At 41.1% G+C, this 22,086-nt stretch overlaps 1 protein-coding gene across 1 annotated transcript; it reads left to right on the top strand.

Annotated features, from left to right (window-relative positions):
• Positions 1-1,738: 1,738 nt before the first annotated feature.
• Positions 1,739-21,706, top strand: TADA1 (transcriptional adaptor 1). The gene is made up of 8 exons (XM_011933373.1): positions 1,739-2,030; positions 8,312-8,403; positions 8,661-8,726; positions 14,245-14,342; positions 15,752-15,961; positions 17,851-18,002; positions 19,929-20,091; positions 20,495-21,706. The coding sequence occupies exons 1-8, from the start codon at positions 1,957-1,959 to the stop codon at positions 20,645-20,647; spliced, it is 1,008 nt and encodes a 335-aa protein (XP_011788763.1). The 5' UTR covers positions 1,739-1,956; the 3' UTR covers positions 20,648-21,706.
• Positions 21,707-22,086: the final 380 nt, after the last annotated feature.

Here is a 22,086-nt window from a genome sequence, read left to right as displayed (position 1 = left end):
GCCCAGCCGGCTTCACCTCTCAATATTACATTGTTTCGTCAGATGTCCATTTATGTATATTATATTGTCTAACATTACAGTTTAAATGGACATTTAACTGAGTAACTGTAGTAAAATTGTGCTAATAGGTGTGTAAGTGCTGAGAGAGAAAGGAATATTTAATTGAGCTAGATGTATGAGTATTGTCAAGCACGGGTTCAAAAAGAAAATCTTGGAGGCCTTTCTTCGTGGCTAGAGACAAATGAGAAAGTGACTCTTCCTGGAAGATGTACCCAACCATCCGTAGCCTTTCCTAGTCCTGTTGCACTGATCCTTGAATAAATTCATATATATGTTTGAACCTGATTGAAAAAAATGGAGGTAATCAACCATAAGTCTCAAAACCAGCAGAGAGGAAATATGTGTAAAGGGACAGAGCTATGTGATTTGTTAAAGTCGAGTTAATTAGAATGCTGAGTGCAAGTGTGGGGGTTAAGTGGGAAGGCCAGTGGTGTGTGAGGCACACAGGTAGGGTGAGTTCAGTTCATGAGAACATTTGAATGCTGGAGTCTGGAATTTGTTCAGCAGAGAGTGGGGAGCCATGGAAAACTTAAGTGGATATTTTTAAAATGTGTCAAAATTTACCGGAGTTTTGACACAGAGAGGAAACTTTGCCTGTTCTTTGTATCTCCTTTCACCTGTACATTTCCAGTACCCAAAGAGTTCCAGACACATAATAGGAGCTCACTGTATGAATTCAAGTGAAGAGAAGGTGCCCTGCTGACACTGCAGCCAGGACAGGGCTTGTGGGTTTAGGTTGGGCAGTGAGGAAGTCGAATGAATGAACTTAAGGGGACTTCTTTGGAGAAATCACACAAGATTTAAAAGCTATCTGGGATTGTTTTAAAATCTTTGGGAGGCAATTTGACAATATACACCAAGGCATTTATAAATATTCCTATCATTTGATCCAGTAATTCTATTTGTTGGACTCTATGCTAAGGTAATAATCCTAAAGGAGGAAAAGTTTTACGCATAAAGAAGTTTTGCTTCATTATGCTATATGCTTCAAAAGCAATATTACAGTATTGCTTTTAATAGAGAAAAAATGGAAACAGTCTAACAATTGGGAAACAAGTTATTGTGTACTTTCTATCTGTGGGGGTATTTAATATGTTGTCATTAAAATTATTATAAAGACAACGTAATACTACAGATAAATCCTTAAGTTTAAAACGTGCAAAATTGAACACAGAGTATTTTAAGTCATGGGAGTGTGAGAAGTAAAGGAGAAATCTGTTTGCCGGGAGTGGTAAAACCCTTTTTCTTTCTTTTTATCTTTATCCTTCTGTGTATTTTCCAAATTTTACATAATTACCTCATTTACTCAAATACTTATTAAGCATCCACTATGTGCCAGTCGCTGCTCTAGGAACTGCGGGTAATAGTGAATAAAACACAACTCCTGTTCTCCAGCCATAACATTTACAAGATAAATCAACTAAATGTCATATAAGACGATTAGTGCTCGGGGAAAAATAAGGCAAGGAAAGAGTAAAACGGATACTGCATCTACTTTTTGAAATGGAGCGGTAAGATACCCCTCCAGGCAGAAGGACAGCAGGCTGAATTCGGAATTGCCCCAGCAGTACCAGAATGAAAGGGCTTGGGACCCGCCAGCCTGCCGGCAACGCTGCAGCCGAGGCGGGGCGTGCGGCTTTAGGTTGGGCGCGCTACAGGGTGAAGCGGATCACGTGATTCGAGGGGCGGGAGGAAGAGAGCAGAGTTTGGCCGGGCACCTTCCCTACAAAAAGGCGGGCGGAGCCGAAAACCAAACAAACGACTTCTGAGAGATTGGGGGCGGGGCTGACGGCGGCAGGCTTAGCTTCCAGAGCCAAGGCCTTCCGCCGCGTTGGTTTTTCGGTTGTTGATCGCGGTGGGCGGGCGGTCTGCGGCCGGGCTGAGACGCGCGGAGCAATGGCGACCTTTGTGAGCGAGCTGGAGGCGGCCAAGAAGAACTTGAGCGAGGCCCTGGGGGACAACGTGAAACAGTAAGAGCTGCCCCAGCGCAGCGTCCAGGCCAACACGCGGGTGCTCTCCCGGCCTCGGGCTGCCAGCCCGCCCCGGAGACGCCCGCACCGCCGGGGCGCCTGTGCAGCCTTGAGTCCGCGGCGGTGGGGCTTCGGGATTTCTCCGGCCGGGGCGGGGCGGCCACCTGAACTCACCGTCCTGGAGAGACCGGGCCTTTTGGGCTCCCGGGAGACCCCGGCGGGCGCCTTTGCTCGGGACTCTCTGCCCTGGGTGGGGCGGGAGAAGCGCACTTCGCACTCAAGGGCCTGCTGAGCAGGTGCGGGCCCCAGCGCGGGCCTGCGGGATGCGGGAGGCTGACTTGGGCGGAGTGAATCGGGGCCTACGCGCCCAGCCTGAGGGCATGGCTTAGGGCGGCCTATCTCAGGAGGGCTTCCTGGAGGTGAAGGCCTGTTGAGCTCCTGTGATCTGCTAGGGATTATCGGTAAGCTCTTTTGACAGCAATTTCGTAAGGCAGACGGACCCTCTGGTGGAATCATAGTCTTTGAACACTACAATTATAGTGATGATAGCAGTAGCGGACATTTAAACATTTTAAGCTCACTAAATATATTATCTAATCCTTACAACACATGTGAGGTAGGTACACTTGTTATTCCCATTTGACAGATGAGAAGACTGAGACACCTAGTGCAGATAAGCAACTTCAAAAGTCACTGTCAGGGTTGGGACCCGCGCTTTTGATTCCCGACTGATTCCTTAGAGGGGCGGTAAAGGATCCCAGAGACGCCCAGCCAGACCTTCATCCAGGTTATGGCAGGTGACCTAGTGCACAGTCGGGTTAGATTCAGAATGGCCAAGGGTAAAATCAGTATCCAGCCAAGGCCAAAGCCAAACAGCGTAAAAGGAACCTCTACAAGGAAGAGTTTGGAAATTTTCAAAACGTTGTTATTACAACTTTATTTTTCAAAAATATAGGAAGCAAATGTAAACGTTTACAATTATAGTGCCTGTGTTTTTGCTGCTAGATGGCTTCTGTGGTATTCTACACATTTGCATGACTCAGTGGATGCACACTTTTAAATGATGTTGGTGGAGGAGCAATTTGGGAATACTTAATTTTTCTCCAGTACTTTCTTTTCATCCTTCTCTGTTCTTTGTTATTACTGGATTGAAATTACTTACCTTGGAAGTCATACATGAATTTCAGAGTTTTTCCTTCATGTGAAATTTTGGGGTGGCGGAGTTGACAGTCTGCTTTTCATCCTAATAAGATAATAATGGAAACTATAAAAAGACTAGAATTAAAATCTAAACTGTTATTTTAGCATAATTAATTTTTGATGAACATTTATTTACTCCCAGAGACATGTTCCACTTTTTTTTGTTTTTTGGATTGGGGTCTTGCTCTGTGGCAGAGGCCGAAGTACAGTGGCCTGATCACACAGTTCACAGCAACGTTGATCTCCTGAGCTCAAGAGGTCCTCACATGCCGTGAGCCTATAACTGGGACTATAGGCACGCCCCACCAATCCTGGCTGAAGTTTTTTTTGGAGGCAGAGTCTTGTTGTGTTGCCCAGGCTGATCTCAAATCCTGGCCTCAAGCAATCCTCCCGCGTTGGCCTCCTAAAGTTCTGGGATTACAGGCATGAGCCACCACACCCGACTATAATGTTCCCTGAAAGTTATCTTTTAATATTCATGTTCACTGTGCTTATTGAATTAAATATTCTTACTTATTTTAATAGGTAAAATTGACAGCTTTCACCCTAATTACTGTAGCTTTTTACTTTTGTAATACCAACTGATAAAATTTGCCTTTTTTTTTGAGATGGAGTCTTGCTCTGTTGTCCTGGCTGGAGTGCAGTGGCATGATCTCTGCTCACTGCAACCTTCGCCTCCTGGGTTCAAGCAATTCTCTGCCTCAGCCTCCTGAGTAGCTAGGATTACAGGCACCCGCCACCATGCCCGGCTAATTTTTGTATTTTTAGTAGAGATGGGGTGTCACCATCTTGGCCAGGCTGGTCTTGAACTCCTGACCTCGTGATCCTGACGCCGCAGCTCCCAAAGTGCTGGGATTACCGTCGTGAGCTATGGTGCCCAGCCAAAATTTACATTTTTAAGCACATAAGAGGCATTTCACTCTATTCCATCTAGAACGCTTACAAATATTTGAAAGCGAACGTTTACATACCAAAATAAATCTGAAGGACCTGGTTTGTGTATGATTGCCTTTAACCCTGATTAGATGCAATGGTGACCTCTGTCATCCCATACTCATCAGTTACAGGTTCAGGGCTGCCAAAAGTGTTTTTGAAGTTAGCGTTCTTATTTAGGTTTTAAAGGCCAAAACCGACTATGTGATGTAGGTCAAATACTGATGCTGAAGCTAAATTTGGTGCATCTGGAGCATAAATCCCCACTAAAATGCAATCAAAAGAAGTTTTTATGCCTGAAACAGTTAATGGTACGGTATAGTTCTAAATTTGTTTTTCCATTCTCTCATTGTTCTTTTCCCTTCTCCTTAAAAAGTGCCTCTTGGTTAAATAGTAACACTGCTGTACTGTACAGTCATTTCTTACATTTCCTCCATGAGCAGTTTGCTTTGGTTTGCACAGCCTATTTAAGTGTGGTCCTTGGCGGTAGGCAAAACATACAAAGTTATGCACAGAGGCTGGATATGAGTTATTTGCTATTTATCCAGTGGTCTGAACATCCTTCATGTCTGACTGGTTGAGTTGTGTGCCCAAGCTGCTTCCAGGAAGACATGGGCTTTGCTAGACAACTCACTTTGTATGGTAGCCAGTAGAATGCCATGTTCAAATAGTTGCCTTGTTTCTGTTATAGATTTGATCATATGTGATTTCTTTATGTATTTGTTTATTTATTTTGAGACAGAGTCTCACTTTGTTGCCCAGGCTGTAGTGCAGTGGTGCAATCTCGGCTCACTGCAACCTCCACCTTCTGGGCTCAAGTGATTGTCCTGCATCATCCTCCTGAGTAGCTGGGATTACGGGTGCCCACCACCATGTCTGGCTAATTTTTGTATTTTTAGTAGAGATAGGGTTTCGCCATGTTGGCCAGGCTGGTCTTGAACTCCTGACCTCACGTCATCCACCCGCCTTGGCCTCCCAAAGTGCTGGGATTACAGGCGTGAGTGCGTCTGGCCATGATCATATGTTATTTAATATTCTTTAGGTATATCCAGTGCTTCGTAGTCTGACCTACTTACACTTCTACCCATTGTCCTCACCTTCACAGAGATTGATTGACTTTGTTTTTGGTATTTGTCCTTAATCCATTTGTGTTGCTATAAAGGAATAGTTGAGGCTGGGTAATTTATAAAGAAGTTAATTTGGCTCACAGGTCTGCAGACTGTACCAAAAGCATGGCACCAGCATCTTCTGGTTAGGGCCTCAGGCGCTTCACTCATGATGGAAGATGAAGGGGAACCTGCATGTGCAGATGACTTTGTTTTTTTTTTTTTTTTTTGGAGACAGTTTCTCTCTTGTTGCCCAGGATGGAGTGCAATGGCACAATCTGGGCTCACTGAAACCTCTGCCTCCCGGATTCAAACGATTATCCTGTCTCAGTCTCCCAAGTAGCTGGGATTACAGGCACATTCTACCACACCTGGCTAATTTTTGTAATTTTAGTAGAGACGGGGTTTCATTATATTGGTCAGGCTGATCTTGAACTCCTGACCTCAGGTGATCCACCTGCCTTGGCCTCCCACAGTGCTGGGATGATAGGCGTGAGTCACCACGCCAGGCCTGCAGATCAGTTTGTGAGAGGAAGCAAGAGATGGGGAAGGTGCCAGGCTCTTTTTTAACAACCAGCGCTTGGAGAATCTCTTGCAGGAACTCACAGAGTGAGCGAGCTCTCGCTCATTACCACCAGGAAAGATCACACCAAGCCGCTGGTGAGGAATCCTCTGCCATAACCCAAACACCTCCCATTAGGCTCCACCTCCACCATGGAGGATTAAATGTCATCATGAGGTTTGGTCAAATGTCCAAACTACAGCAGTATTGTTGAGGGAAACAGTCATTTGTCTGTGGCTATACAGTGAGTTAACACAGGAACCAGGATTGGAGAGCAAGTCTTTTAACTTTTGGTAGCTAGTTCTAGCTCTTTGGGCTAAAACGTTTGCCACTGGAGAAAATAGTTTGCATTAATTTGACAGAGCTCCCTGGTAGAGCCTTGTTTTAGTTCTGGAACAAGTTCACTCATTCCAAATATATATTTGCTTCTAATGAAATACTGACATAGGACTTTTAAATAATAGAGTTTTTCTCTAGGTTACTATTTTTTTTGTTGTTGTTGTTGAATAGGATGGGATAGGAAAAGACCTTGTTTTTCTGTGGAACTTTATTTTATTTATTTCATTATTATTCCTGTCCTTTAAAAAATGTATAAAAGTGTCCACTGTGGGAAAGTTGCTGTTGATCTGTTGACTAATGAATGTGCAGCTATCATGTGGAAAGGGTACCAAGCTCTAGAGCGGCACATGTTTTGTTGTTGAGTGAAATGGGCCTGAAAGATGGCAGTGTCATGGGTTTTGGGCCACTTAAGACCCCATAAAAGCGATGGGTTTTCTCCTGAAAAACAACACAACAACAAACATGAACCCAAAGCTATGCATGCAACTACATATGATCATAGTCAATTACGTACAGAGATACTAAGATGACTTGAAGCTAATCCACACACAGGGGGAGTCCTGCCATGGGCATAATATGGCAGTGAAAATATTAAATCATCCCATTTAGAAATCTGTTTTTTTTTTTTTTTTTTCCTGTTAGGAACTCAAATACTGAGTAATTTTTCATCCCATTCCATAAACAAGAAGCAGCTTCCTTAAGTACCAAAACAAGGGTTGTGGATGTGATCTGAAAAGTGACATATTTTACTAATTTCTAACACTCTTGTTAAAGTGTAAAAGGTTAAGTCATTTTTTTTTCCTACCAGTTACCTAGTAATTTTTATTATTAGGTGTTGATTTTCACTTTAAAAACTACCAAGTTGCTCATATCCCCAGGCATTTTCTTTGTGCTGAGATGTTTAGAAACCCATTTTTTTTTTTTTTTCAGCCAGTTAGATTGAGTTTATCTGAAGGGAAGGATGTCACCTAAAACAAATATAAATGACTACTCCCCTCTCTGTTAAACACACACACTTTGAAATGTAAATCTTAAATGCAGGATTCTGGAGAGTAGGTCTGTTAGAAGGGTGACAGTGAGAAACAAAGGTATAGCTATAGTTTTGGGCTAAGTGAATCACGAGTCCAATTCTGTGACTACCTGCCAATTCCCTTTTATTTGTTTTGAGACAAGGTCTTGCTCTGTCACCCAGGCTGGAGTGTAGTGGTGTGATCAGGGCTCGCTGCAGCCCTGACCTCCTGGGCTCAATCAGTCCCTCCACTTCAGCCTCCCAGGTAGCAGGGACTACAGGCATGCACCACCATGCACAGCTAAGTTTTGTATTTTTTGTAGAGAGGGGGTTCCACCATGTTGCCCAGGCTAATCTCGAACTCCTACGTTCAAGCAGTCTGCCTGCCTTGACCTCCCAAAGTGCTAGGATTACAGGCATAAGCCACTGCGCTGGCCAGTCCCCTTTTAAGGAGGATTTTCCTTTCTTTGTTGGTATTCTGATTCCTAGGTGTATTAGTTTGCTAGGGCTGCTGTAACAAAGTACCACAGACTGGTTTGCTTAAACAACAGAAATTATTTTCTCATAGTTCTGAAGGCTGGAAGTCTGTGATCAAGATTTTGGCAGGAGGCCTCTCTCCTGTAGATGACAGCCTTCTTGCTGTGTGTTCACATGGTTATTTCTTTGTATGTGAATGTGTCTGTGTCCTAATTGCCTCTTCTTATAAGGGCACCAATCATATTGGATTAGGGCCCACCCTAATGGCCTCATTTAAATTACTATTTAAAGGCCCAATCTCCAAATACAGTCACATTCTGAAGTACTAGGGTTAAGGCTTTAACATAGGACTTTTGTAGGGGGACACAATTCAGCCCATAGAGCCAGGGAATGCAGAATTTCCTTTCCTGAGAGTTGGAGCATGTATGCTGAACTTGGGGAAGAAGCAAGATCTGTTCGTGCTATAGTCCCAGCTACTCAGGAGGCTGAGGTGAGAGGGTAGCTAAAAGCCAGAAGTTCAGAGCCCTGATTGTTCCCCTGCACTGCAGCCTGAGTGACAGAATAAAACCCTGTCTCTAAAAAAAAAAAACACCAATTGAAAAAAAACTAGAAGCAGCCAAATCTGTGGTTCTTAAAATTGTTTCTGCCTCTACAGATACTGGGCTAACCTAAAGCTGTGGTTCAAGCAGAAAATCAGCAAAGAGGAGTTTGACCTTGAAGCTCATAGACTGCTCACACAGGATAATGGTAAAATAATTATCCGCGGAGTTACTTTACTATTCCATAGTTCTCCTAGATTTGCAGTAAAGTCTTTTCCCTTTTTAAAAAGTAAAATTTGGGTTTTGTGGTGTATAAGGTTATCTGAATAATGTGGATATTTAAAATTAAGTATAAAGCATGGCAGAATAGGGGATATCCAAAATCCTGACAAGCTAGACCAAAGTTGTGGTTTCCTTATGTTGAAAATGTTTTGAATTTGATTGTCACTGTCTTCCCTTTTTCAGTCCATTCTCACAATGATTTCCTCCTGGCCATTCTCACGCGTTGTCAGATTTTGGTTTCTACACCAGGTAAGGGAGTGGAAATACTTCCAGTGGGTGTCAGTCAGCAAAGCACTAGACTTGAGCTTTCTCTAATAGACACAGCTAGTGTTTGTAAAGCAGATGTTTTTGAACTGCTCAGAAGAAAAATTTTATTAGGTAGATACAGATTCTTTTATAGAATCTTTTTCTTTTTTAAAAGCAAAAACTCTTTATTTTTGAGAAGAAGGTTTGATTTCTCGTTTTTGATTCTTGGCATACATTTTAATTCTTTCCAGTGGAACCCAAACCTGCAGAACCCCTTTCAGTGTCATCCAAAGCTTGAACTTCTATTTCTGGAGAAAAAATCTGTTCACAAATGAGCTATACAATGTGATCACCATTTTTGACACCAAACTTTTCTTTGCCAAAACTGAAGAGTACAACACCAACATTTCCTCTATAATCTTCATCTTATGATACCAGCTCCTACATCAATAAAGTGTTTTTCAGCCAAGCCAAATATGGGGCTTCTCTTTTCTAACACCCAGAAGGAAGGGCTATCTGAATGTTCATTGTCACAAGCGCTTTCTCCCCAGGTGGTATTGTGTAATCCTTGGCATGTCCAAGTCCTAGCCCCCGTGGGCCCCTGGGTCCGGGCATGTTGTGCTGGGAGAGCTGGGCAAGGCTGCTCTGTGTGCCACCCTCCCCCACAGGCCAGTTTGCTCAATGGGGGAAATGGTGGTGTCCTTCAGAAAAGGGCATGGGAGAGCCAGAAGGCAAGCGAGGAGATAGCCCTGGAACAAGAGGGCTCGGGGTGAGCACCGCAGCAGGGACTGCCCAAATATGCAGAGCCTTTGTAAAGCAGGCCGTGTCCCTGTACTATATTATATTGCCTTTTGATATTGACTCCCCACTCAGCTACATTTTAGATTACGTAAGTAAATGAGAAGTGAGGAAGAGGATGGGAAGTCTGGATAAAGAAGGTAAGGGGGATGAAGAGAGGGCAGTTGGTGTTAGGTGTCCTGTACCTAAGGGATACCTAACTTGAAAGGTGTCCGTAGCTTTTGGGAGGTGGAGGAACCCAGCATGTGTTGAGAACCTGGACTTCCACTATGTTCTTAAGCAAGATAGCACCTGAAAGGTCAAGCTTCAGCTCCTGTGTTTGGCAGATTATTGGCAGAGAACAAGAGGCAGGGGATAGTAGCCTGTTGAGGGGGTAGGTGGAAACAAAACCTGTCACTTTAACCTGAAGAGAAGATTAAGCTATAAGTCACCTCTTTCAACCATCTTAGTTTAATCAGTCAGAAACAAGTAATTAAATACATTGAAAACTTTCCTCATGGTAAAAGTCATCCTGGACTTCTTTAAAAAAATTAGGCCAAATGATTTATTCAGTAGTTTTTTTGTTTGTAAATTGCAATTCATAAGACTACAAAAGTTACCTTTAGAATCGTGCTTACTGACTCCTGTTGTAGATTAAATGGAAGTTTTTTAAGGTCTTAGGGTGATTCTGATGATCATATACCGAAAGCTTATGTTTTATCTATAAATGCTTGGTATTTTTTATCCTCTCTCTCTGTTTACTTCTACTGTATGATAAAGAACTCACAGCCAGGGCATGGTGGCTCATGCCTATATTCCCAGCACTTTGGGAGGCCAAGGTGGGCGGATCACTTGAGGTCAGGAGTTGGAGACCAGCCTAGCCAAGATGGTGAAATCCCCTACTCTGCTAATAATACAAAAAAGAAAATTAGCCGGGTGTGGTGGTGAACACTTGTAGTCCCAGCTGTTCAGGAGGCTGAGGCACGAGAATCGCTTGAACCTGGGAGGCAGAGGTTACAGCGAGCAAAGATTGTGCCACGGCACTTCAGCCTGGGTGACAGAGTGCAACTCTGTTAAAAAAAAAAAAAGAATTCATGTAAGATCTCCTAACACCACATTCCTTGACCCTCAAAGAAGTCGTTAATGTGTAGTAAACTGTGAGCACTTGCTTGTGGAGTTGTATTAGAGAGCAGTGACTGCTTCCCTCCCCTTACCACACTCATCACCGCACATTCTTACACCGTGTCAGATTTTTGATGTGCTAGTTAATTTATATACAAGTAGACTTTAGCCATTCCTCCTTTGTGTCCAAAGTTAAATCATAATCTACTTGGTTGTATAAAATTTAGTTTGATCAGAAAAGCCAATATTGTGAGGATTACATCTTACTTTTTAGGGAAGCATATTGTAAATTGCCACATATGCAAAAGATAAATGGAGTGATCAGAAATAAAAACCCTGGTTGATAAGAGTCAAGAGACTTAGGTTCAATTGTAGGTTTTGCCACTAGCTTACATAATACAGTTACTTGGGTGTTCCTAACTTTCACATTTATAAAATAAGTACAGCAATATCTACCCTGTAGGATTATGAACTTGTAAAAAAGTGATTTTAAAAATAAAAAATGCCAGCCAGGCTCGGTGGCTCGAGCCTGTAATCCCAACACCTTGGGAGGCCAAGGTGGGTGTATCACCTGAGGTCAGGAGTTTAGACCAGCCTGGCCAACATGGTGAAACCACTTCTCTACTAAAAGTACAAAAATTAGCTGGGTGTGGTGGCGGGCACCTATAATCCCAGGTACTAGGGAGACTGAGGCAGGAGATTCGCTTGAACCCGGGAGGCGGAGGTTGCAGTGAGCCAAGGTTGTGCCATTGCACTCCAGCCTGGGCGACAGACTAATACTCTGTCTCAAAAAAGAAAGTAAATTAAATTAAAAGAATAAATAAAAATTGCCAAACAAGTGTTGAAGTGGTATTTGTAAGTATAGGTGGCTGATTTTAATTAGATAAAAACCTTTGATATTCTGAATGCTTGTTAATAGTTATTTTAAAACAAATGAAGAGGCCGGGCGCGGTGGCTCAAGCCTGTAATCCCAGCACTTTGGGAGGCCGAGACGGGCGGATCACGAGGTCAGGAGATCGAGACCATCCTGGCTAACACGGTGAAACCCTGTCTCTACTAAAAAATACAAAAAGTAGCCGGGCGAGGTTGCGGGCGCCTGTAGTCCCAACTACTCGGGAGGCTGAGGCAGGAGAATGGCGTAAACCCGGGAGGCGGAGCTTGCAGTGAGCTGAGATCCAGCTACTGCACTCCAGCCTGGGAGACAGAGCGAGACTCCGTCTAAAAAAAAAAAAAAAAAAAAACAAATGAAGAAGCATTTGGATTTTGAGAATGTATTCTTCCATTGAACACCCCAAATTTCTCAAAATGAAATTAATATTTGTTAGCAACAAAGAGAAGATTTCTATTAAAAGTAAAATGTAGTTCTTTGTACCTCACAGTTTTGGATGGGTTGTTTTCTAGTTTTCTAAACTTGTCAGGAGAGATGATATTAATAATAATAATTGTTGAGTGCAGCATACTAGACACTTATATGCGTTGTCTTTAATCCTCACAACAATTTTGCAGGGTAGGTGTTAGCCTATTTTTATAGATAAAGACACAAACTTCAGAGAAGAGAAAACAAAACAAAAGAAAATAAAAACTTGCCTTAGGCCTGGACGTGTTGGATCAAAACTGAAATCTAAGTGCTACTAAAAAGCCTTCCCTTTTGTCATGGTTAGGCCTTACCATACTTTGCTTGGCCATACAGCAGCAGCTGGTAAGCTCTGAGTTTGCAGGCCTGCTCCTTTGCATCATCATCTGCATGTTCAGCCTACTTTCCTATCATCACTTAGCATCCAGTTTCATTTATCAGGAAGAGATTTCTTGGGAAAATCATCTAAGATTGACGGACCTTATCAAGTGAGATCTGTGCATGCCAAAGATAAGAGGAACCTGACTTCCCAAACAGTTCTTTTTAAGCTGAGGAATCTGGAATATTTTTTTTGAAAGCTTTAAAAATGTTTCTTTCCAAAAATATCAAAATTGCAGGAACATCTTACTATGATTATGGGTGATTTTTTTCTTTCTTAAACTTTTTTTTGTTTTAAATGTACTATAGTGAGGTTGTATTTTTTTTTTTTTTAACATTAAACAATGTATGTTCATGGTTAAAAAAAAATCAATAGCACAGAAGGTTTTATGATAAAAGCTTTTTCCCACCCCAGACCTATTCCCAAAGGCAACTACTTTTTGTTTTTTTGTTCTTCTGGTGGGACCTCTGTAGCCCTCATAGTTGCTTAAATCTGTTTCTGGATTTACTGATTTTAACATCTCTGTCTTATTGCTCTGTGTTTGAGATTTCCTCAACTCTTTTGGCCTTTCTGTTGAATGCATTCTTTAATTCAGCAATTTTAATAGCATCTTGTTTCATGGATAAACATGTTCTCAAAGTTTTCTGCAGATACCAGTTGGAAATTTTATCGGAATTCTTTTGCATTTCCTGTCTAGGACCTCTATTGTTTTGTTTTGTTTTTTTTTAGCTTGCTCTTTCTTGTCATGTGAAAGAATATTGTCAAATATCTGGTGATTCATTGTTGTCCTTTTCATGTTTAAGAATGAAGCATAAAACTGCCTAGAGACTTTGCTTTAGAGTGAGCTGACAGGAAGCCTACTGTTAAACTGGGGTCTCCCAAATTCCTGTATGCAGAGAGCTTTGCTGTAGGGTACCAACATCCATACCAACTACCTTAGTAAATCCCAGAAATTGTGTTCAGTTTAACTAGAGAAGAGTCCTTATTCCCTCCCTACCTTCCTTCTAACCCCCTGCCCCAGCTATTACAAATACCCTGCTCTGTGTCATTCTGTACATGGGAATGAGCCTTCATGGGCCTGTGACCTGCAGTTGCACAGAAGGGCGCTGCACTTGGGTTTGTACCATCATTATCTTGAAATCCTTAACTTTTGAACACGAGGCCCAGCACTTTGATTTTGTACTGAACCCACTTTTGAGGGTGAGTGAATGGGGTTGTGTGGATGATTTAAGGATATAGACATTCCATTAATTTTGTTTTTAGCCTTACAGATCCCTCCTCGTTTCCACTCACTCACATTCTCCCAATCCAGGTTGTGGGTTTCTACCAGGCAGGTTGACGTGCTTCTGCCTCACTTGCCACCTTCCTTACCTAGCCTAGGTTACAGCTTCCATGGGTCTGCTTCGTGAGTCTGCACCCTTTTAGTCCATCCTAGAAATTTGTTGACATCTCATCATGTCTGCCACTCATTTTCCTTTTTAATCTCTGTTGTGCAAGTGTGCCATTTACCTTCCTTACTTTCATATTTTGTAGCGTCTTGGTAGAGGAGATAAATACATGTGCTCAGTTCATCATCTTAGACCAGAATTTGCTGGTGTAGTCTATAATAGTACTACTGCTAATAAACAAAACACCCAATAAACAGTAATTAAAAATACAAAAAAATTTGTCTTCCTAAAAAAATTTTAGTTGCAGCTAGGAAAAAAAATGTGATTTGAGAGGATTGATGATTTTATTTAGAGAAGTAGAAAGAGAAGATTTTGATTTAAGCATTCATTATTTATTTGCATTTCATGAGCATTCCATGCTTTTTACCCCAAATGAAAACAAACTTAGCAGTTATCAGTTGTCCTTATTTTTACTTATGGTTATATATTTCTGTCTCCTAGATGGTGCTGGATCTTTGCCCTGGCCAGGGGGTTCCGCAGCAAAACCTGGAAAACCCAAGGGAAAGAAAAAGCTTTCTTCTGTTCGTCAGAAATTTGATGTAGGTTGTTCTTTAATAGATCTTGCTAATGACTGATTGAAGTACTGGCGTGTTGGGACTAGCTTTAGTTTTTAAATGAATATTAAAATACTGGTAGCAGAGTTGAAAAAAGGGAGTATGATTTGGGAAGAAAAGGGTTTCAAGGATTGTGAGTTCTAGGTGTCTGAATTTTTATAGTTCTTGTTTGTTGTTTAAATATTAATGTTATCATTAGTACCTAATGATTTTTCAGTTATTCAAAACAATGCCTTTGTCTCTCCTCTTAAATATTTTTCTTGAATGAATAATGTTTCTTGGATGAAGACATCTGTCCCAAGGGCTCAGGCAGCCTGCAGGCCTTTGGTGGGATCTTGGTGATCCTCAGCTGGGCCCTGAGCCTTTTGGGGACTAGTAGAGATGTCATGAAGGCATTTGGCTATAAAATTTGGAAGCATTTTAAAATAAATTGCTTTTTTAAGTGTATATTTAGGGAAAAGAAACTTTCCCAAAGTAACCCTTTTATAGGTTTTGGGGTATTGATAGCTTTATTGATGAACATCAATAAACAATTACTTGTTTTCACCTTGACTCTATGCTTTATATCAGTAAGAATCTAGAGGGCATCGGGATCTCTAGAGAGACATGTCTGATTTTAAAAGACATGTTCAATATAAAGTAGTTTTGTGCTTGGAAAATGGAAAAATAACCATGTTGTTTTCATAATAACAATTTCAAACAGGGACAAAACATCTTCACTGCAAGATCTTTTATGTTGGCCTTAAGCAAAAGCTACCGGGGCATATCTCCCAGTGGTGATGGAGAATACGAATGGGCTATCAGAATCTCCCAGGGGAAGGCTGAGATTTTTATGAATGAAAAAGACTGACATAAATAGTCATGACTGTGTCTTAGGTTCTGTGTTGAGAATTCTAAGTAGAAAATAACAGCAGTTAAATAGTTACACTACATAGCATTATCTTGGATATTTGTTACTAGATCTGCCATATTGGTTAGCTAGGCTTTTTAAGATTTAATTGAATCATTCATTATATGTTTGTACTTTTAGAACCTACTTATGGTTAGGTTTAAAATGCTCTGACTTGTTTGAATATAGTTCTGTACTTCTCCTTCTCCCTCAGTTATTTTTAGCACAGTGCCATACATTCTGTGATCACCAAGATATTAATTGAATAGAATAAACTACTATGCAAACTACCATTATTCCCCTTAATCCATGTCTTCATTATTACCTTGTATTGGATGTGAATCTGTGATTATTTGTGCATGAATTAACTTTTTTTTCCCTTAACCCCTGTGGTATAGTTTTGGTGGCATTAATTTGTAGGATCTGAACTTCAATACAGGAGTTAACTTTTGTGTCTTGTTTGCCACTGTGATGAGTAATTTTTTAAAGTTCTTCTTACTCATAGCATAGATTCCAGCCTCAAAATCCTCTCTCAGGAGCTCAGCAATTTGTGGCAAAGGATCCCCAAGATGATGACGACTTGAAACTTTGTTCCCACACAATGATGCTTCCCACTCGAGGCCAGCTTGAAGGGAGAATGATCGTGACTGCTTATGAGCATGGGCTGGACAATGTCACCGAGGAGGCAGTTTCAGCTGTTGTCTATGCTGTGGAGGTTGGTTTGTGTTGGCAGAAAAAATCTTACAGGTTGAATGTGATAGGCTTGTGTGTTGTTTAAAGTCGGTATTGCAAGAAAAGAATCCAAATGTCACTGTGATTTCACAGAATTGTCATTGTTGGAGTTTTCTGTTGTTTTTTTTTTTTTTTTGAGACAGCGTCACTGTCTCCAGGCTGGAGTGCAGTGGCACGATCATGGCTCACTGCAACCTGGAAATCCTGGGCTCAAGCAATCCTCCTGCCTCAGCCTCTCAAGAGCTGGGACTACAGACTTGCGCCACCATACTCAGCTAATTTTTTAAACACATTTTTGTAGGGATGGGGATCTCTCTATGTCGTCTAGCTGGTCTCGAATTCGTGGCCTCAAGTGATCTTCCCGCCTTGGCCTCCCAAAGTGCTGGGATTTACACGTGTGAGCCATACCACCTGGCTGAAAGTTGTTCTCTTTTAAGAGGGGAAACTCATTACAATCCAAATAATTGTCTTCAGTTAATAGACTAAGCTTTTCAGAAAGGTTATTTATGGCATAACTTTTCTGGTTGATCTGATGTTTTGTCAACAGGGGAACAGTTTTTAAGGAAAGAAATGAAATTGAGAATCCTAAAGATTATAGTCACTTGTTTTTGCTGTGGTACAGCACCTAAGAGTATTAGTCTTGGCATCTGAACAGCAGGATTCTTATCTCTGCACATGATTTCATTCGTCTATTCATTTTATTCATTTAGTTGCTTGACAAAACTAATTTGACGTTGAGGTCTATAGTGCATGGGTACAGTCAGGTGACACTGGATTTTCAATTCTCTGAGCCCTATTTTCTTCATCTGTACCTCAAAAATAATAACAATTGTCTCATGAAGTTATAAACTATTTAATATAAGTTATAAACATTAATATATAAGTTGGTGTGCAAACCAACTTAAATAGTACAATAATGTCTTGATAGAAGTGGATTTTCCTTGGTATAATTGAAGCACCCTGCCTGATCCTGGCTCCCCTACAATGGTACCCTATAATGGTAGCCTGGGACGAGTTCTGTCACTATTTTCACAGGCTTCCTGAACCTTTTCTTATGTACTTGGCTCTCATGAAAGTGAAGAGAAATCAAGTACCTAATTTATTTTGTGCTTATTTCCTATATATCTGTTGTTTATGTGGCTTTTGAGAGAGCCAAGGTTCTTTTCACACAAGGATTTTGGTTCCAGTAATATCAGATCTTAAAACTTTTTGTCCTATTTTAAACAAAGTTTCAGCATAGTTTGTCTCTTTTTAAAAAGTCATTTTTGCTCATGCCTGTAATCCCAGCACCTTGGGAGGCTGAGGTGGGTGGATCACCCAAGGTCAGGAGTTCGAGACCAGCCTGGCCAACATGGTGAAACCTCGCCTCTACTAAAAATACAAAAATTAGCTGGACCTGGTGGCGGGCATCTGTTATCCCAACTACTCAGGAGGCTGAAGCAGGAGAATTGCTTGAACCTGGGAGGCGGAGGTTGCAGCGAGCCGAGGTTGTGCTACTGCACTCCAGCCTGGGCAATAAAGCAAGACTCCATCTCAAAAAGTCATTTTTGTGTACTTCTTTTAAAGCCATCTAAAAATCATTTTTGAGAGAGAAGAGCCAATTTAGAGATGTGAAGACTTTTCAAATTTCATGTATAGCAAGCCCATCTTAAAGAGAACTATTAATGACAATAAGCATGTCCCCCTCTTTCCCATACCCTCCTCCTCCTTTGGTGTGGCTCTGTGGCTCTTAATGTGAACATTCATTCGGTTCTAGCATATACTAACCTATTCTGCATCTCCATCTAAATGCCAATAAATGTTTTTTGGTCAATGGAAGTTTTATGATTTGCTTTTAAAGAGGCTATCATGCTATTTTTCTTATTTTTACAGAATCACCTGAAAGATATACTGACGTCAGTTGTGTCAAGAAGGAAAGCTTATCGGTTACGAGATGGCCATTTTAAATATGCCTTTGGCAGTAATGTGACCCCACAGCCTTACCTGAAGAATAGTGTAGTAGCTTACAACAACTTAATAGAAAGGTAAATGAAGTTTCTTGTGATTTTCTTCCATCTTTTGCTAGTTGTTTATACTCCTCTTATGTGTAAATAATTAATTGTTAAATAATTGTGTTTTCATTGGTTTAAAGTACCTTTAATAGGAGTACAATTTTATTTTTTAAAGTCTGATACTTGCTTGAGATCTAGTGAATTATTTTGGTACTCCTTTTATGAGAAGTGAAGTTGCAGAGTTTGGCTGCTGCATGTGGGTTTAATGTGCTTGTCCCCCCCACCCCAGCTTTCTTAGGGGGAATGGAGTAGTGCATAGGCAGTGCATCCTGAGGGTTCCTGAGAGGCATCACCTGCCCAGTGGGGAAGTGAGCCTGCTTTCAGTTAGAGGCAGGGCCTGTGATTGTTGGGTCACAACTGGGTGTCTTGGTGGTGGGAGGAGGAGGAGTGGTAGATGTTACTCCAGGCCCTCATATGGCTCTTGTAGGCGTAGCTCAAGATAGTGGCCTGTGCCTGGTGTCATGACATTGCTTTTGGCCTCCTGCTGTGCAGACGTGGTCTCTCAGTTCATCTCTGCGATTCCTGTGTCCTCTTCCCATTGAGGGCTTCAGGATGTCTCTGTGTCCTGAGTCACTCCTTTATGAAAGAACCTAGATTCCTTTCATCCCTGTGTTGTCTTTCTTATCCTTCCGTCTTCCTTTGTCCTCCACTTCCCCCGAAGGGAATTTAGTCTGAATTTTAAGCCTTTGGAAAAGAAAAAAAAAAAAACAATAATATAATTTTCTTTATGGTTACTGAAGTGACTTGAATTTCTTGTGATTTGCTGGACTTTGCATATCTGGTTAGTTTGGGAGAAGAGAGGTACAGAGATAACTGGGACTTGCAAGTTCAGAGAAAAAAGTATATATGACTGGGAAGGCTGGCAGGGTGATTGGTGAAGTGACAGGAAGGGAAGGCAGGAGGTGTAGGTGAAAAGCTAAGAGAGTTGGATAGAGAAAATGTTGATACCACATGTGGGAGTTGGTGCCAGTGCCCATTTCATGGCTCTGAAGACCTTTACAGGGGTCATGGGCCTATTTTAACCCACCTTAAATTGGATTCACTGTTTAGATTGCCATATGTGGTGATTTATTGTCTGAATCCCATTCAGGCGTATCTGTTTGGGATCATTCTTCTCTAGAAAAAAACAAATCCCCAAAAGTGGCTCCTTGTCGTGGGTGATGTTGGGAGCAGCGTCTGGCCCTGGCGGGACTCCCAAGCCCTCTCTGCCCTGCTGGCTGGTCTCTGAGGGCTTTTGCCTCTCTCTTGGCCACTTGTTACTCTAACAGGGCTGCTTTTGTCTGATGCTTCAGTCCCACGCTTACGTTCCACTGTGCTTTCCTCTGAGTTACTGCTTTACTCTTTTGTTTTACCTCTTGATACGTCCTCAGCATTGTGTAGGTTATCTCCTACTGGATTATGAAGTAAAACCCATGTCTGACTTCTCAGTTTGTATCTTCCTCTATTTTGGGAAACTGGCAGGTTCTGGATTAATTTTCCCCACTCTCCATTTTTGCCTGTTGTTTCTGTGCTATGTCTTCTTTTCTTATTTATTTTAGAACGAGTTGTCTCCAGTACCATTCACCTCCCTCTGTTTTTAATGTTATATTCCTGTAGTTAAGGTCTATTAGTTTTTTCAACTGGAAGCTCTTTAAGGGTAGGAAACAATTTTGGTTCAGTATCCTGAGCTAAGTAAGTATTTTACCATTGTGGAAGAAGGAGGGTAAATGTAGTTGCATTACGTTTTATTTCCAGCCTGTACACATTAAAATTACAGTCTATTCATATCTACAGGAGTAGACATTGAATGGATTTCTAATTCAATTAAATATATTTTTAATAAGATTCTAGCAGGCCACTCCTGTCCTTGTTGTTCAGTTGTCTCCATGCTGGGAATATTTCTGAAATTTTTATTTTCAGCCCTCCAGCTTTTACCGCTCCCTGTGCTGGTCAGAATCCAGCTTCTCACCCACCCCCTGATGATGCCGAGCAGCAGGCTGCACTCCTGCTGGCGTGCTCTGGAGACACACTGCCTGCATCTTTGCCTCCGGTGAACATGTATGACCTTTTTGAAGCTTTGCAGGTAAGTCTTGGCTCCTTGAAGTTTACCTAGATTTCTGGACAGCTTAAGAGAGTCTTTAAGTCTACAAAGGTACTCACTGTTTTTTTCCACTTCTTGGCTTTGTGTTTTTCAGTTTTGTCTGTTATAAAAGGCATTATTAATACTAGCCTCATTTTTCAAATCCTGAGCCCATCTTCTGTCTCCCCAATAAAGAAAGAAAAGAAAAAACATCCCTCGTTCTCTTATTCCTGTTTCAGAAGCTTGTTATTTCCTTATCTTATTATTATTCAATTGGTGATTCATTTTAGTGTCTGACTGAAAGTTTATAGATGTGTGTACATTTTGTTGATCTAAACCCTTCTATATGTCAGAAACATAAGTCTACTGAAGTATAATTGGAGACGCGTTAATTTTTTAATCCCAGGTACACAGGGAAGTCATCCCTACACATACTGTCTATGCCCTTAATATTGAAAGGATCATCACGAAACTCTGGCATCCAAATCATGAAGAGCTGCAGCAAGACAAAGTTCACCGCCAGCGCTTGGCAGCCAAGGAGGGGCTTTTGCTGTGCTAAATTAGGATTCGAGGGTGTGGGACCCTCACCAAATTCATTGATTACTGAAAATTGAATGTTTTTGGGGTCCACATTTCAAGGCTGAAGTGTATAGTGTATATATAACCTTTCCTATGGAAATGTGACATTGAGTACATTTTGTGTTGCTATTGTGAAGCCGTTAATATAAATCTTTGGTAATGACCCGTATTTCTGTATGCGTGTATGTTCCCAGTTGTGGGAGCAGGGACTAATGAAATCCTGTGCCTGAAATGGAGATATTTAGTACCTGAGGCTTAGTGTCCTGTGGTTTGCATGTAAGATAGATGACATCCTAAAACAAAGAAGCTGTTATAACGTAATCCCCCTGATCAGCAGGATACCTGTGTGTTCAGTGACATCATACATTCTGTATCTAGTAGTCTAAAATTTCTGCCTTTCTCCTAAAGAATGTGTTCTTGCATTTTGGTTGAAATAACCTACACAGTGTTAAAAATCAGATACCTCCTTTAGTGACCAGTTTAATTTTTAATAGCCACAGGTAGCCCCTGAGAAATTTATCACTATAACTCCACAGGAAATATGACATGGAAGTGCTCTGTGTACTAAACAAAATAAAGTCCCTCTTTGCATTTAAAACCAAATTCAAAACAAAACTCTTGTAATGCAGTTAATTAACTTTATGTCTTCCCATGACTCAAGTTTTGTTAAATAGGCCCAAAAACTTTGATTGGCAGTTCCTTTGGTTAATTATTCCTATAGAATGTATTTTAAGAAATCTATACAAATTGGATATATGCTTGGTAATTCCCCAGTTTCTAGGAGGTACCTGTTTCTACCCTTTCAAGTGATAAAGTGAAAATAATTTACATTCGACAGTGTTACTGATAACAAACCTACTTTAAGAGATATGTTGCTTTTTACTTAAGGGATAGTGTTGATAGATAAATTAGAATGTATAGATAGGTTTGTGTTGGTCTAAATAATGGCTGTATAGATATGTATATATGGTTCACATACCTGGATCTGTGTATTTGATTTTGTACTTTAAATGTGACAAATAAACCTTTTGGGAGAAAACTTTGTTGTTTATTAAACATTATAAGGAATATTGCCTTCTACAGAAATATGAAAATTGCCTGCTTTATGAGGGCTTGGCAGAGACTTCTCAAAATAATGTACTAGATGAGAAAGATTAAAAAGCAGATTCCAATTAAGGTATGCCATTTCTTTTCTTTCTTTTTCTTTTTGAGATAGGTTGTCACTCTGTCACCCCAGCTGGAGTGCTGTGGTGTGATCACGGCTCATTGCAGCCTCGATCTGTGGGGCTCAGGTGATTCTCCCATCTCAACCTTCTATGTAGCTGGGACTACAGATTCGCACCACCATGCCCGGGTAATTACAAACTTTTTTTTTCTAAAGACAGGGTTTTATCATGTTGCCCAGGCTGGTTGTGAACT

The sequence above is a fragment of the Colobus angolensis genome, unplaced genomic scaffold (genome assembly GCF_000951035.1).
Source record: "Colobus angolensis palliatus isolate OR3802 unplaced genomic scaffold, Cang.pa_1.0 Scaffold126, whole genome shotgun sequence".
Taxonomy (NCBI): Eukaryota; Metazoa; Chordata; class Mammalia; order Primates; family Cercopithecidae; genus Colobus; species Colobus angolensis.
This window is presented reverse-complemented; position numbering and strand designations above follow the sequence as displayed.